At 42.0% G+C, this 17,446-nt stretch overlaps 1 protein-coding gene across 1 annotated transcript; it reads left to right on the top strand.

Annotated features, from left to right (window-relative positions):
• The first annotated feature begins 1,469 nt into the window (after positions 1-1,469).
• Positions 1,470-14,021, top strand: bcan (brevican). Its single transcript, XM_076081123.1, has 16 exons — positions 1,470-1,480; positions 1,569-1,651; positions 2,433-2,825; positions 3,598-3,772; positions 4,575-4,702; positions 5,783-6,076; positions 6,458-7,202; positions 7,284-7,426; positions 7,761-8,534; positions 8,754-8,954; positions 10,345-10,455; positions 10,549-10,707; positions 12,179-12,261; positions 12,383-12,527; positions 12,622-12,804; positions 13,918-14,021. The coding sequence occupies exons 1-16, from the start codon at positions 1,470-1,472 to the stop codon at positions 14,019-14,021; spliced, it is 3,732 nt and encodes a 1,243-aa protein (XP_075937238.1).
• Positions 14,022-17,446: the final 3,425 nt, after the last annotated feature.

The following is a 17,446-nucleotide window of genomic DNA, read 5'->3' as shown; positions in this document are numbered from 1 at the left end:
AATCCTGATTCCCTCAAAAACTCCCCGGAGGGTCGGACCGAAGCCCAACCTCCAACCTAACTAGATTTACACCATTATTACCGCTCCTTTTATCCCACACTATATTCACTTTTCTTTTTTTCTATCCTGTTTGTTGTCTTTGTCGTGTTGTAATTAACATCTTTTTTCCCCCTGCTTGGTGGTTTCTCTTCTTCTCTGACCGGCTGTGTTGAGAAAGACTTTGATCCAACAACAGAAAGCCTTTTATCACCAAAAAGCTGAAAACATCGAAAGGTCCTAATGGTCGTTAGAGGTTTTTAACAACCCGGTGGAAACTGAAATGCTGCCACCAAGAATCTCTGACTCCAAACACTTGTCTACTGACTGTTACTGTATACCTTCCTGTTATATTACGGCTTGAAATAAAAGTATTATGTGTGCATGTTTGCTTGATTGACAGGTGAGTCCTTCTTTGAACCGATCAAGCATGGTTGTTGTTGATACTTCAGCTCCACTCAGCTTCCTTCATACTGGTTTAAATCTGGTCTAACAGGCGACTCCTAAAGGTCTGAAGGACCCCGTGAGAAAAAGATAACAAAACTAAACACAAGGATACAACAGAAGGGCTTACTGGCTCCACCAAGCACCACATGAATTCATTTATTTACTTGTTTATTTTTAATTCATCATTATTATTGGTAGCGCTGCGAGTAAAAGGTTACTATGGCCGAACAAACAAAGACAAGAGCGACGATGAAACTTCAAAAACAATTCAAAAATCCAAAGAAAAATAAATAAATATCGGTGTTGAGAAGATGGCAATCAAAAACCTCCAGAGATCTTCAGGTTTGTAAGTTAAACCTTTATTTAACCACAAGAGCCTCACTGATCTCCTATAAAGAGCAAAAACAGTGCGTTACAGACGACATAAGATAACAAAAAACATGACTCAAATCAGAATAAGAACAAAAATGCAAAACCCTAAAACAACGTCTGAAACGATCCTCATGACCAACAGTTGGTGTGAACATGATGGATGACGTCATCATCCGGTCCGTCTTCCTGCAGACGTTCTGCTGATTTCTGCTCACCGGCTTCAGGCGCAGTTTAAAATATTTGATGAATGTCGGCCGCTTGGCTTCTCTGATTTTGATGAATGGCTCGGAGTATCAAGTCGATATGTGTTTTTGTCTCTGCGGTCTTCCAAGCTAACTAATAAATCAATCTTTGTGTCAGCCAGCTGTTGTGGGAAGTTTGGTCTTTACGTATTTTGAATTAATTTTTAAAACACTGAAGAAAAAGATTTTTTTGAGATATTCCTAATTAGTTTGGAGTTAACGTAATAATTTAAATAAAACGCTGTAACATGACAATCGGTCACATAGGAGCAGTTTTTAAAGTGTATTTGTTCTTCCAGTTAATTCATTTCGACACCAGTATTGTTCCAGCAGTTATTTTAATATATTTCTACTTTAATTTATTTCTATAAAATGACAGCAAGGTACCAAAACTTCTGCTTGAGTTGACCTTTCGTTGGGGGAAATAAACTCTTCTGGTCCCCTCCCTCCTTTCTCGTCCTTCACCTGCAGACTGGATGTGTCTCTACCTGTGCTGCTGTGTGCCATCTGTCTCCTCGTCCTGCCGTCGTCCTCTACCCACCACCAGGAGTCAGGTACACCCCCCCCCCCCCCCCCCCCCCCCTCTCTACTGACATCCAACCTTCCATTATTAAATGACCATACATGACCTCTGACTTTAAGGGCGGCGGGGTGCCGTTAAATCATTTCCTGTCGGTCGTTGTTTTTTGCTGGCGTGCACACTCTGGAGGACGTTTTCAAGGATTGTCCCAGCAGGAAACCAGACCGATACAGCTGTTTGTTTGTGTTTTAGCTGTGCTGCATTGACAATATTGACAGATTTCATTATAACACCAATACATGTATCATCCAGTGCATGTATGCATATGTATATATATATATATATATATATATATATATATATATATATACTCACAGTATAGCTATAGGCATATAGCGTATATATATATACTATATGCCTATAGCTACACTGTTAGTAATCAATCTCCTCTGTCCAATAACATTTTTGATATTGCCTGATATTAAATGTCAAGCTTTGGCTCTAATGAGTGGATGCAGGTTTTCTGGTTTCACCAGAATCCGACCCGGTGGCCCCGATGACGAGCATTAAGAATAACTACATAGAAACAGACCATCTTCTCTCTGATGGTCTCGTTTACTGATGGAGGTCTGATAGAGGATCAGGACTGAACTGAGACTGGTTCAGGACCAGTTAAAAGTTCCTCACAGGAGCTTTATCAGTTTATACATACACAGCCAGGCTAGCTGTCTCCTCCTGCTTCCAGTCTTTATGCTAAACTAGTCTCGCGGCTCCAACTCTGTAACACACAGACATGAATGTTCGCCTCTCCTCAGATGATTCGAAGCTGCTCCAGGTGACCATCCCCAGCACCCCGCCCGTGGTCTCCGTGCTGGGCGGCTCTCTGACGTTGCCCTGCCTGGTGTCCCTGGCCCACCCGCCGCCGTCCCCCTCCACCAACGGCCGCCACGCCGTGCTGTCCCTCCCCCGGGTCAAATGGAGCGTGCTGACTCACGGCCAAGAGACGGAGATCCTGGTGGCCCGCGGCGACAGGGTGAGAGTCAGCGAGGCCTACAAGGACCGAGCCTCGCTGCTCAACTACGCCTCCTCCCCTGCCGACCTCACCCTGCGGCTGGAGGGCCTGAGGCAGAACGACACCGGCTTCTACCGCTGCGAGGTGCAGCAGGGCCTGGAGGACGCCGACGACGTGGCTCAGATCAAGGTCAAAGGTGACGTCGATTCCTTTTTTTTTAACGCTGTGAACTTCTCTTTATCACCATAAGCCCCTTTTTGTGACTCTCATTTCGAACTCATTGAATTTCAAATGCAAGGACCAGGTTCTAAACTAAGTTCTGGGGACCTTTTTGGGTACATTCTACCCCCCAAAAAGCCCTTGTTGAGGGGTAGCACTTTCTGCTTCATTCCTAAAACAAGGAAGTATCTAGTATCTATTTAGGAACATTTTATTATGAGGGTGGAGCGTTTCTCTTTGACTTGATAACATTAAAAGTAAAGTTAGCTTTGTTCTCATCTTCCCAACTAATTAAAAAAAAAGACAGACTAAAAACAACAGCTAAAAAAATAGTTTTTAGATGAAACAAGCGTGTTTGCCCCTGCGACCATCAGCAGCCCTCATCAAAACAACAACTGGCTTCTAGTTCGTAGAAAAGTTGTCCTGGGACTAAAATGACCGGGATCTTCTTGGTGGAAACGCGCCTCAGGTGACAAATAAAACCACCAAACTGCACGCGGCTCATAAGAGACAAATTAATTAATATACAAATGACATCTTATGTAGAAAGCAGCAATGAAATGTCCTGATGTAGCACAATTATTGGTGCTTGTTGCTACTTAATTACGCAATCCTGTCCTGTTTGAAATACTCACGTAAAGGTGGTTTATGGAAACTGGCGTAACTGCATTCTGTATTTCTCCCTGCCTCTAATGCCTCTTTGCATGAATGATCACATAACACACTATTGCTTTTTTTTTTTTTTACAGGGGTGGTGTTCCATTACCGCGATGCATCCAGCCGGTACGCCTTCACCTTTGAGCGAGCCAGAGAGGCCTGCGAGGAGATCGGGGCTGAGATTGCCACTCCGGAGCAGCTCCTGGCCGCCTACCACAGCGGATACGAGCAGTGCGATGCAGGCTGGCTCTCAGACAGCTCAGTGAGGTGAGCACCTGACGGAAAAGTCTGTTTGTTTCATGTGAACAGAAGCATTTCTCCCCATTTGCACACTCACTCATAGAAGAGGTCAGACCAGTCAGCAACCTGCATTCTCTCTAGTAACCACCAGGGGGCGACTCCTCTGGTTGTATAGAAGTCTATGAGAAAATGACTCTACTTCTCTCTTGATTTATTACCTCAGTAAACATTGTAAACATGAGTTTATGGTCTCAATCTCTAGTTTCACGTCTTCTTCAATACAGCATGATGTTCATTTAGTACATTATGGTCCATTTAGAGTCAAACAGACCATAAAGCAGGGGATGCTTTAGGGCGGGGCTACACAGTGATTGACAGGTCGCCACCACGCCTTTGTCCGGTCCGGGAGTTATCCGTGTTTTTGTCTTACAACTTTAACCCTTTCACAGTTTGTTTTTACTTGATGAAAGTTTATTGTAACATTTTGGTCGCCTATAAACGTCTTATTCAGCGTTCGGTTGCACCCTCTTGTGTCACTTCTGGTTGCAATAAAACAAGATGGCGACAGCTAAAAAACAAAATTGCAACGGACAAAAGCAAAAATGGCAATGGCCAAAAACCAAGATGGTGAAAGCCAAAAACCAAGATGGCATTGGCCAAAATGCCAAACTCGGGGCTTCAAACCGTCAAACCAATGGGCGATGTCACGGTGACTACGTCGCTAATTTCCATACACAGCCTATGGCTTAAACAAGTATGATGTTTGGAGCGTTGCCATCATTGAAGGAGAAAGAGGTGCCTCAATGCTTCGTGACATTTTCTTACACAGATATCCAATCCAGATGCCAAGAGAGCGTTGTTTTGGTGGCATGGACGGATTGCCGGGCGTGAGGAACTACGGACTGTTAGAACCTGATGAGCTGTATGACGTCTACTGCTACGTGGAGAACATCAACGGTAAGTAGACCAAAAGTATTTTAATTTAATTATTACATTTTTGTCTTATTTTTGTAAATTTGCATTCTCGTCAGTTAGGAAAACATTTCGAGTATTAGTTTAAATTACTGGAATTGGTACAAGCAGCATGAGTGCTGAGACGCCCAGATTTTAAACTATTCCCAGTATTACCAAGTGATACGGTTTGGTATGAGGACACCCCTTGGTTGGGGCTTTTTTTCCTAGCTTGGATGCCTTACTTTCAATAAAGGGGAATCTTAATGCTACAATATATAAAGATAACTTGTGCACAAAGCCAGCTTCAAAAATAAACTTTTTTTTGCGGTTTTTACCCAGAATCCCAAGAGAAGAACGGATGCAACACAAGTATAATGAAGCCTTTTATTTTATTCAGAGGTGATTAGGGGTTTAAAAACTTACAGCAGTTTACAACAAACACAAGAAGTGGGAGATCTGAAACAAGCAACAAAGAAAAGAAGGGCAGCAGGTGGATTAAACAAAAAAGCTTCTTAAAGATTCATGTATTTAACAACTACGTGGCTGGCTTCCCAAAAACACAAGTTAAAATAAACTTGAGCTGTGGTATGATGGTAGTTACGTCGTTATGGTTGTTTTGTCATGTTTTTACTTTCTGAAAGACTGTATAATAATGTTGCTGTGGTTGATTGGTGTCTCTTTGTAGTAATTTTGAGTCTCTTTGAAGTTGTTTTTTTACCCTTTTCATCGTCGTTGTGAGTCTCTGTGTTTCTTTGCAGCTGTTTTGCATCTCTCTGTAGTTGTTTTGGTCTGTTTGTTGTCATTTAGTGTCTCTTTGTAGTTGTTTTATGTTTCTCTGTGATCATTTTGAGTCTCTTCCTGGTTGGTGTCTCTTTGAGGGACATTTTGTAGTTGAACACAAACCACGATGTTTCTTCCAACCTTTACTAAGTAGTTTTGTTGCCTTAACCTAACAAATCTTTTTACAACGTTAACCATGTGGCATACAAGGCTGATTTTTCTGGCGACAGGGTTGCAAAAATCACAGCGAAGTAACCGGCAAGAGATCATCAGAACTTGACACCTGTCTCTCCTTGTGTGAAGGTGAGGTGTTCCATGGCTCCGCCCCCCAGCGCTTCACCTTCTGGGAGGCAGAGGCCTACTGTCTGAGTCACGGGGCCGAGCTGGTCACCACAGCTCAGCTGTACGTGGCCTGGAATGACGGACTGAACCTCTGCAGTCCCGGCTGGCTGGCGGACGGGAGCGTCCGCTACCCCATCGTCACCCCCAGGGAGCGCTGTGGAGGCGGTGAACCCGGCGTCAGAACCGTCTATCGCTACAGCAACCAGACGGGCTTCCCCGAGGTTCACACTCGACACGACGTCTACTGCTTCAGAAGTAAGAGAACAATCCTTCTAAGAAATAGGATCGAGACCTTAAAAGGGGTCACAGGATGAATCTCAGGGGTGTCGAGATGGTTTCTTGTTCATGGTTCAATTGTTCCGACATTGTAGCAATTCTTCTTTGGTAAAATTAAGGTTGACGTTTTTTCATTGTACAGTTATGGTACCATTGCCTCTAAATCAGTTTGGCTCCAACTACAATATAAATATGCTACAATCAGTCTCCAGAATGTTGAAGGTGCCCACTTGTTTATTCTAATGGACGTCGCAGATGCTATTTCATCTTTCTAACCTGTAAATTAACTTTCTTGCTCTCAAACTCAATCACATCCTGGATATTCTACATAACCTGCTGTACTTCTGCTCTTTATTCCAGGCGATAACGCCGCTTACACAGAATCTCCTCAGGATTTTCTTGCCACTGAGCCAGAGGACATTGGCCAGGACATTGTTTTCTCCACTAATCCTGCAGAGGAGGAGGAGTTCATTCAGAGCGAGGCGACCGCAAAGGAGGGCGACGAGGTGTACCATGCCCAGACGGCCAATCCTGTAAAGCGGGAACCCGTGGAGGCTCAGCCCCCAACATTGCGTTATGACAAGGAACCACTGTTGACGACAGACCTTCATCAGACTGTCACTCCTCCATCTGAGCATCAGGAGCATGTGTCCACCGCGGAGGACACCTGGGAGGTCATAGAGAAGGCCATCATCCCAGAGTCCCATCACCCTGCTCCTGAAGAAAACCCAGATCATGAAGAGTCTCACGCACTTCCAACAACTTCTCCAAAGACCGATGGCGTAGTAACCGTTGATGAAGACTCCACTTCACCCACGACCGATTCAACATCACCAGAGAGCGAAGAGCCCTCAGAGCGTCATATTTCTGTGACGGAAAGCCCGGATACACCAGCTGTTAACGCAACATCTGGAACTGATGCTAATGAGCTCCTCAGCAGCTCTCCACAGGTTCCCCAGGAGGGCGAGCTTCCTGTCTCACAAGAGGACCACACTCCAGATGTCCACCTGGAACTCTCCTCTGAAGCGGAGCTCGTCTACTCGAGCACCTCTTACGGTGTTTCGGGGCAGCCAGAAGAGGCCAGCGCTGGTTCTGTTGAGGAGATGTCAGCGGTGACAACATCAACCCACGACGAGGAAACGGACATTCACGCCACCACCACCTCGCTGCCGTCTTTTGAAAACAGCACGCCTGAGAACCATCCAACAGAAGAGGAGTCTGGAGAGGAAAGTGTAAATCCTCTTCTAGATGAGGAAGACTCTGTGTCTCCAAGTTTGGTTGGTATGGAAACCACTGCCATCGCTGAACTGGTCCCCTCCTCTGATTCAGGTGAATATTAAACGTAGGATGTTCTGGGTTCCTCCATTGCTACTGTGAGGATATCATTTTGAATGCAGTACTTTTACTTGTAACAGAGTATTTCTACTCTGTCGTATTGCTAATCTAAGTACTTAGATTATTGTGTGTTGACATTTTAGCATATTACATTAGCGCCTATGACCACAGTAAACATGTCATCATACTGACCTTTGTTTGTCAAGTTGTTTGTGATGCTGATTCCCAGGAACTTTAAAGTTCAAGACCTGTATTTGTTTTTATTTACCATAGAAAAAAAGATAGATATCTTTTACACATAATTTACGACGATCCTGTTTCTTGGCAGGTTACGATCCCACCCCAGAGCTCCCAGGTGTAACTGTGGAGTCGTCCATCCCAGTCGGTCACGGTGACGAGGACTCCAGCGGCACTTCAGAGGAGACGGCAACAGATGATCTAACCGACCAGAGTGGACACATCCATCCTGCAGAACCCCCCACGGTAGAGGTCTTCACAGTCACAGGTGACTCCGGTGTGAACGCTCCGGTCCTGAGCACTGATCCGGTCACTTTGACGACATCAACCGTATCTGTTACCCTGTCACCGACTTCTGCGGACGTTGAAGCCGGCTCCCCGGAGATTATAACCTTCGTACCCGAAAGTAACACTTCATCTGGGGCCGAACCTCTGGAGGACATCCAGGACAGACTTGAAGAGGAAGTATTAGGAGAAGGCCCAGAGGTATTCCTCAGCACAACCCAAAATATCACAGACAGTGATCCGGTGGGGGTGGAGCAAGATGGCAGAGAAGAATCAGGTGATTCATCAGGAGAGAGCCCAGAGGTGAAACCAGAACTGTTGTCAACAAATCCAAGTCTCTCAACGGACCACACTGACGGCGAGGATGCCACTGATACACCATCAGATGTAAGAATCACACTGATCCCTCATCTGACCCTCACGCCCGACTGGGAACCAGAGCCTTCTTCCTCCACACCGCAGGAGTCTCGGTCTGATCTGGAATACAGCGCCGAGCCTCCTGTCACTGAGGAATCCGATGACTCTAAGGAGCCAGAGGTCGTGACTCAGATCACCACGAGCAACGTATCCTCATACATCGGTTCGTATGATATCTTAAAAAAATTATTTCAGCTCGTTACATGAATACAGTCTTTTCAAAATAAACTTCCGTCTTTACAGGAAACAACTTAGTTAGGTTTAAATATAACCAATATGAACTTAAGATAATCACCTACGACTGCTTTTAATGTCTAAAAAGCCCCTAAAGTTGAGTTTGTTTGCATTTCGAAATAATCCTGATGATAAACTGTGTCAACAGAACATGGATCAGAGGGAGGTGAGGAGGAAACCAGCACAGATTCAGTTAAAATGTGCACGTGGCGTCCGGATGAGGAGGACACCACCGGTCCCACTGTCACCGCCGGCAGCAGCGATGTGACCGCGTACCCGGAGTATCCTGCCATGGCTGCCTCCAGGCCGGCTGCCAGAGTTTCTGCTGCAAAACCAGGAGCCATTTCAGGTACTGGTGCTTCTTTCTTTTTCATATGAACATTCAGTTTGTAGGGATGACAACAAAAGGTACTTAAAGTCATTGTACTTCTCAGGATATCACAAACATTGTCTTACAAACTGTCTAACACACACACACACACACACACACACACACACACACACACACATACATACATTTAATTTCATACAATTGTGATATTTCATCCCTTTCTGCACCGTTTTATGTCTCATGTCTGCCTTTTGTTATATACATATTCAATGAGCATCGTTGGAGCTTAAGATCTAAACTGTATTCCCAACAACTGCTTCTCTGTTATTCTTGTGACATTAGAGAAGTTGAAACTTGATATTTAATAACTGAGCAGTGGGTTCCTGGTAGCTGATGTATCACCTCCCTCTGCTGGTGACTGCATGTAAAACACTGTTATAAATAAATCAGGCAAAGATAGATGAACTTTATTGATCCGACATCTGGGGATTGAATCTTTACAGCAGCTGCAGAACATATACACACTATATACTATATACTATATACTTTATACTATATGCTATATACTTTATACTATATGCTATATACTTTAAAAGGTTCTGATGAAGGTACCTCTGTGGATTCGTGGGAGTGCAGGACGCATGCAGTTAAGAGCAGAACACCACCAAGTCTGATGAACAAAGTGTTTGTTGGAAAATGATAGTAGTTAGTTAGTTAGTTAAACCATTAATTTAGTATACGATCAATATTTTATGTGCACAAGATAAGATAAGTGAAGATAGAACTTCATTAATCCTGAAGGAAGTTTCATTTAAGATTACAACAGAAGAAAAACAAAAAACAATACAAATATAAACATATATGAACAATAGAATAAGAAATATTATGTGTAAATAAATATTACTGACACCATAGCTAAATAGAACAAAATAGCAATAATAGTAAATAAATAAAGTAAAACATTCAACTAAAATAGAAAGAGTCAAATACAAAGTAAGAGTAAAAATATTAAGTGTTTAAGAACTGATACTAATCATATTAAAAGCATGATATTGAGAGAGATGATGTCAATTATATTGAAAAAGTAGTGAAAATAATATTGCACATGAAATTAAAATGTAATACTTAACGATGTTGAAACAAGTAACGTTTCATATGATTATGGTTATTATTGATGTTACAGTCACATTCGTCAGTAGTCCTTCCTGCAGAAGGGGGAGGAGTCACATAGTGTGATAGCCACAGAAAAGACTTCCTGTTCTGCTCTGTGGTTCACCTCAGTGTTCTAAAGAATCCATTGAATGAAATAGATCCCATTAAATGTTAGTTTGTCTCCAGACAGTCTCTTCTAGAGCAACACTATTTTAAGAGAATGTGTGAGACATTAATGAAGCTCTCCTCCTCACAGCTGCAGACTCCTGCCTGGAGAACCCTTGTTTGAACGGAGGCACGTGTGTCGACGGTGAACCGGCGCGGTGCTTCTGCTTGAGCGGATATGGAGGAGACTTGTGCCAGACAGGTTCAGAGTCAGCTGTTTGATAAAAACACATGATGTGACCTTCCAGAGAGACCTTCCTGCTGACTCTCCTCTGTCTCCATCCCCCCCTTTCAGACCTGGAGGTGTGCGAGTCCGGCTGGGACAAGTTTCAGGGCTTCTGTTATCATCACTTCGTGAAGAGGCAGAGCTGGGAGGCGGCGGAGCAGCACTGCCGCCTGTGTGGAGGACATCTGCTGTCTGTGATGACGCCCGAGGAGCAGGACTACGTCAACGGTAAGGACCCCGAGGAACACCGGCCACTCTGATCAATGCTGGAGGCATCTGGAGGCACGGAGGAGGAGGAGGAGGAGGAGGAGGAGGAGGAGGAGGAGGAGGAGGAGGAGGAGGAGGAGGAGGAGGAGGAGGATCAATATAACGATACAAAAATATATTATAATAATAATAACAATAACTGTAAAAACCCCGAGGAACACCGGCCCCTCTGATCAATGCTGGAGTCAGAAAGGATGATGATCATTCATATAATGATAAAAAATGATATGATGATAATAGTAATAATTAAATGATGATGGTAACAATGAAGATCATGATACAAAAATAATATAATAATAATAATAATAATAATGGTAATATTGATGATGATAACAATTATCATTATAATGATAAAAACATTATCTGATAATATTATTAATAATAATAATAATAATAATGGTGATGATAATACTATTACTAAATAATAATAATAATAATAATAATAACAATAATGATATAATAATAATAATAAAAACACCTTTTGAATCAATATGTGAAGAAAATTATTATTATCTTGTCAAAGTTTCAAACCTTCCTCTGACGTTGATAAATATAAAATATGAAAAGGTGCAGATTAACAGAAACAATGAACTGTTTTATACTGTCAAATGTAAAATTATGGCAAAATGCTTCACAATAATATTTGAAAATAACCTTTAGCAATATAATAAAAGCCATATAAGAGGATGTGAGAGGTGACTTTGGTTGTTTGAGGCGTCCTTTCGGCAGTAACGGACGTGTTCCTTGCAGCAGATATCGAACTAGTGATCTTTTATTCTTCCACTTCAGACTCTTGAACAAACCTTTTCCTCTCAGAAGTGTCCAGACGAGACAAAACATCGACCTTTCATCTCTTCCCTTTTATTCAACCCCGTTTTATTTTACCTATAAAAGGTCACGGTGTTGAAGTCGGTGTTTTGTCTGGAAACCAGGCGGTGAGATAGTTATCTGACGTTATCTGACATTCCTCCAGTGGTTGCTTCTCACTGTGCGGGGCAGTCAGACCAGGAGGAGGGGCCAGTTAATAAAAGCACAATGATAATATTCTTCAGATAACATTTACCTTTACAAGGTCAATAAATCATCTTTCTTTGACATTCTCTATTTTCACATTAATTGACTTAAATGCACAATGATTGACACGAGGCCTGTATATGACGGGTAAATCTGATATTTTACTGCAAATTATTAATTAATGTGACATGAATAACATGAATAAACATATCGCTTCCACATTTGTTCTAAATATTTATATGCATCTTAAAGAAGTTGAATAGTGGGACTTATCTCTATGTTATTTATTGCTTTTGTCTTTTATTGTGAAGCACTTTGTATAAATGTGCTATAAATATGAATTTTACTTTCTTTCTAAGCTACTTTATCTGCCTCATATAGTGAACACAGCTATGATGCAGTGTACTTTTATTTTTAGACAAATACAGAGAATATCAGTGGATTGGACTCAACGACAGAACCATCGAGGGAGACTTCCGCTGGTCGGACGGGAACCCTCTGGTGAGTTTAACGGAGAGTTTATGATATCAAACAATTTAAAGTCATCAGTCACAGAAGACGATTATTCCCTCTGATCGTTTAAGCCGTGTACGTCAGGTTATCGTGTCACTCTCTCCGTCAGCTCTACGAGAACTGGTACCGAGGTCAGCCGGACAGCTACTTCCTGTCGGGTGAGGACTGTGCGGTGATGGTGTGGCACGACGACGGCCACTGGAGCGACGTGCCGTGTAACTACCACCTGTCCTACACCTGCAAGAAGGGCGCCTGTGAGTTACTTTTAAAGGTCTTATTTTTGTTTTAACCTCCCCTGGTGGTAACGATCTAAGAAGCAAAGTTCTCTCTTTATTTTCTATCTGACAGCGTCCTGTAGCGAGCCGCCCAAGGTTCCCAAAGCTAAGGTGTTTGGGAAGAAGCGGCTGCGTTACGAGACCAACACCAAGTTGCGGTACTTCTGTGAGGGGGGTTATGTTCAGAAAAGGAATCCTGTAATCAAGTGTCTGCCCGGCGGCCAATGGGAAGAGCCTCTCATCACCTGCATCCCCAGTAAGTGCATAGAAGTTTAGTTAAAGTTAGGGAACAAACTTAGAGTTAGGTTTAGGTGAGAACATGTTTAAAAGTAAAGGCTTTAGTTTTAGTTGTGTTGATTCTGGCGGTCCCTGAGCACCAGACTCTCTTTAGAAAACCTCTCATGTTACTGCAGCAGGGTCTGACAGTCTGCCCCTCTCAGTCCTGGTTCTGGTTCTCCCGTGCCTCCCTTCACTCCAGCGGGTCCAGCAATACGTCCTGGGTCTCCAGCAGCGTGGTGTCGGTGTTGACTCCCAGACAGGAGAAGCTCTGCTCCTGGAGGAGGAGGAGGAGGAGGAGGATCTGGGTCTGTCCACGGTGGACCGGTCTCTCCTGGAGGATCTGGGTCTGTCCACGGTGGACCGGTCTCTGCTGGAGGATCTGGGTCTGTCCACGGTGGACCGGTCTCTGCTGGAGTCTGAGCTGAAAGAGTTTCTGGTGAACCTGCATGATTTCATCTGGTTTCACCAGAATCCGACCCGGTGGCCCCGATGACGAGCATCAAGAATAACTCTATAGAAACAGACCATCTCCTCTCTGATGGTCTCTTTACTGATGGAGGACTGATAGAGGATCAGGACTACACTGAGACTGGTTCATATAGAGGATCAGGACTAAACTGAGACTGGTTCATATAGAGCATCAGGACTAAACTGAGACTGGTTCAGATAGAGGATCAGGACTAAACTGAGACTGGTTCAGATAGAGGATCAGGACTAAACTGAGACTGGTTCATATAAAGGATCAGGACTAAACTGAGGCTGGTTCACAACCTTACCTTTTGTGGCTCCAGAGGCAGCTGCACAAAGTCTGATGAATGTCCTCGAGTGATGTCACTTGAGTCAGAGTCGTTCGGGTCTCAAGAAGTTTGAAAATGAGAAAATAATCCGTAGGTGTGGAGTTAAGAAGAAGTGATAATCTCTGCTTGTGACGAGGGGCTCGAGACTACACTATCCACTACTATCAAAACATGTACAAGCATTTGGTGGTTGAGTTGCATTGTGGGTAATGTAGGCCCCAAATTTGGGATAGAACGAAAAAGGACGATCTCTCTGATAATCCTTTGCTTCTCTGTTTGTCTCCCGCCTGCAGCCCGTTGGATGGACGGAGACTCGGTCACCTCACTTCCTCACCAGCAGGAGGAGGTCACGGAGAAAGCTGCTCCGCTCTTCTGGGACATTGCGTGGAATGTCTGAAGCCAACCTGCCTTTTAGAAAATAATAATAATAATAATAATATTTCTCCTTGTCTTTGCTCTCTGTTCATGTGTCTCAAAAGACTTCCCATCTGTAGAAATCTAGTCTTTAATATTTATGTCACTTCAAGGCCACAGTTGTTACAGTCGTGGAATATCTGGAAAACTCTCTGTAATCAAAGTTTTTATTTTTTTATTTTTTGCTTTGTGAAGAGATCAGAGAGGATCCTCCAAAGTGTTCAAAACGCTCAACAGACTCCGCTTTGATTCCACATCCATCTTTCTTACCTCCTCTCTCATCTTTTGACTTTCACACAGAAGGACTCTAATACTTTCACAGATTCTCTATCTCATGTACTACTGTCAGGATATAGTGACAGTTTGAGCAAATATGACAACAATTTTATTGCACACTTTTGACATAAAGGTCTCGCATCCTATTTCCACCTGGTAATAACATGAGATCTGTTTCTAGATACGTTATCTGGTTTATGACTTCTGATCACCTGCCTTTGGTTTTATACCCGTATCTGAATTTTGTCCTCATTTAAATGCAATTTATAGCAAGACACTACGAGCAAAACATTGTTCTTCAAATTTGTGATTTTGGTCTATTTTGCTTCCATAAAATGTTTTCTTTCAGACTAGTGGAACGTAAACATCCAAAATACACATTCAGGTGTTTATTTTACTACTTTGTCTGTTTACGTCTGTAGATTTCTCCTGAATTCACTAAAAGTTACCATTACATAACGCCTCATTTGCATATTTGAACACACAACTTCAGAGAACTTCAGAAAAATAGTCTTAATGTCAGCCGGGCAGGTTTCATGGTGATATTAGTTATTTATTTTACCTTATTCACCTGTAGTGTCAGATTCAATCTTGAATTAACATACTTTTCCTCATTTGCATAACAAACTCACACACAGATCATATTTGAACACCAGGTGGAAGTGGAGATGAACAGCTGGAGGTGTAGGTGTGTCGAGCTCACACACTTAATTAGTCACCTGAGGAGGAGATCGCACCTGAAGTCAATCATTAGGCTAAACCTAGACCGTCTCAGTGACCGTGAGTGAACTCTTCTCTCTTGGTGTTTCATGTCGACTAAAAGGTCATTTAATACATCTTTACATCTTTAAAGTGCAGCTTTAATGTGAGCAGATAAATGAATGAATATGTGCTGAAAATGCAGCTATTGTTTTATTCTTGGAGAGAATATATAAGTAGACAATATCCTAATTAGAGAGTTACATTTTAAATGTAGATCTTCTGGGATAAATGAGGATGTCTTTTGTTGTTTCTATGATGCAACAATAGCTCATCTACTGTTTCTAGTTTGAAGTACTGTAATAGACACTGTGGCAGTAATGAAGTTGATGTGAACTATTGATCTAATGAACGCATACTAAATGTACAAGTAGAGGTTATACAAATAGATCCAAATAAAAAATGTACTTTTTATTAAAGTAGAATTTTTACTGTTGTTACGTGTCTGTTGATTTAACTACAATTAACACATTCAAAATGTTTGTATGAATCTATTTGTAATATTTATCATGACCACATGATTAACAGCACAATATCTGATCAGATTAACTGTACTTGACTTTGCAATGTTATCACTTTATGGCAGGTTTAGGCAGTTTGAATTGATCATCAACGACTTTTTAAACTCAAAATTGAGTTCTTGTTCGAACTAACTTAAAACCTTCAAATTGAAAAGCTGCAGCCTCCACAGGACTTTAATATTATCATTTGTTTTTTTAATCAGTTTCTAATTGAATTGTGGTTCAAAATCTTTGCTTAATAATTGAGAAGTGAAGTAAGTCCATATCCAGCCTGGTCTCATGAAATAGTGTCATTTATCTGCATTTAGTCTGTACTGACTGCAATTTAAACCCATCCGTGTGAGCACAACGAGCGACGCTCAACCAATGAGGAAGAGCAGCTGACGAAACATAAAAAGCCAGAAAGCCGACTTCAAACGGGTCAAACAAACACTTTCAGCCAGGAGACCGGTGTTCGATTCCCATGAAAAAGTGTTGAGACTTTTGTAATGTTGTTTATGCATGTTTTACATGTTTAATTTATGTAGTTTATGTACATATTTTACGTAGTTTACGTACTTATTTTACGTACTTATTTTAGGTAGGTTATGTAGCTACTTATTTTTGGTATTTTACGTACTTGTTTAGGTAATTGAAGTACTTATTTTTCATACTTATTTTAAGTAGTTGACGTACTTATTTTAGGTAATTTACATACCTATTTTACATTTTTTACGTAGAGGTTTTGAAGCCTCGAGTTCGACAATTTTGGCGTCGCCATCTTGGATTACGGCCACCAATAAACGGAAGTGACCATATCTGGACTGAGGAGTGACGTAGAGACGCCGTATACGTCTCTGATAGACCTGTCAATCACCGTGTAGCCCCGCCCTAAAGCGTCCCCTGCTTTATGGTCTGTTTGACTCTAAATGGACCATAATGTACTAAATGAACATCATGCTGTATTGAAGAAGACTTGAAACTAGAGATTGAGACCATAAACTCATGTTTACAATGTTTACTGAGGTAATAAATCAAGAGAGAAGTAGAGTCATTTTCTCATAGACTTCTACACAACCAGAGGAGTCGCCCCCTGGTGGACACTTGAGATAATGCAGGTTTTAGGACACAGAACCGGAGGTTGCCGCCTGGTATCAGACATCCTAACTACTTCACCTCTACCATGACAACTTCTTCTGTCTCTCTAGTGCGTTCGGGTCGTCCCACGTCACTGTGTGTCTTCGTCCCTGCAGTATTGAGAGACATCTCGAAGCTTTTGATAAGATACAAGTGAAAAAATACAAAACAGACTTAAGGAGGATCTTAAAATAATGCACAAATCATTTATTGGCAAATCAATTTGCTGATTTGTGAATACATCTTTATTTGAATAAAATAAATTACATGCAATTAATTTACAGATAAACCAGTACATCCTCAAAGTTAAGTTATGTACAGAGTTTTAGCGTCTTTGGGTCTCGTGTTAAATGGACACGCTGGCAGGTGATCGACCCAGAATCAACCAAACATCTTTAACTGAACTTTAGTTAGTCGATGCAGAAATGTCAACACGTTATTAGTGCAAGAGTGATGATTGTGTAACATGTTTTATGCCATTTACTTTCATTCTGCCAGTTCTACTATTAGTCAAAGTGGTTTGTGGCTTCCAAAATAAAAGACCGTTTCCTGTTTTTACCAGCCAATTAGTTCTTAAATGTTTATTTTGACAACCAAATTTTCTCGAAGACAAACTACAAGCACCCTGGGAAAAATGTAAACGTACTGTATCTTTGTACCTCAGTTCAAGGTAGATTTGTCTTTATCTGAAATGGACTCACGGATGTAAGAAGTGTATTTCTGCTTTATTTCGAGG

The sequence above is a fragment of the Anarhichas minor genome, unplaced genomic scaffold, assembly GCF_050575085.1.
Source record: "Anarhichas minor isolate MPS153535 unplaced genomic scaffold, ASM5057508v1 ptg000079l, whole genome shotgun sequence".
Taxonomy (NCBI): domain Eukaryota; kingdom Metazoa; phylum Chordata; class Actinopteri; order Perciformes; family Anarhichadidae; genus Anarhichas; species Anarhichas minor.
This window is presented reverse-complemented; position numbering and strand designations above follow the sequence as displayed.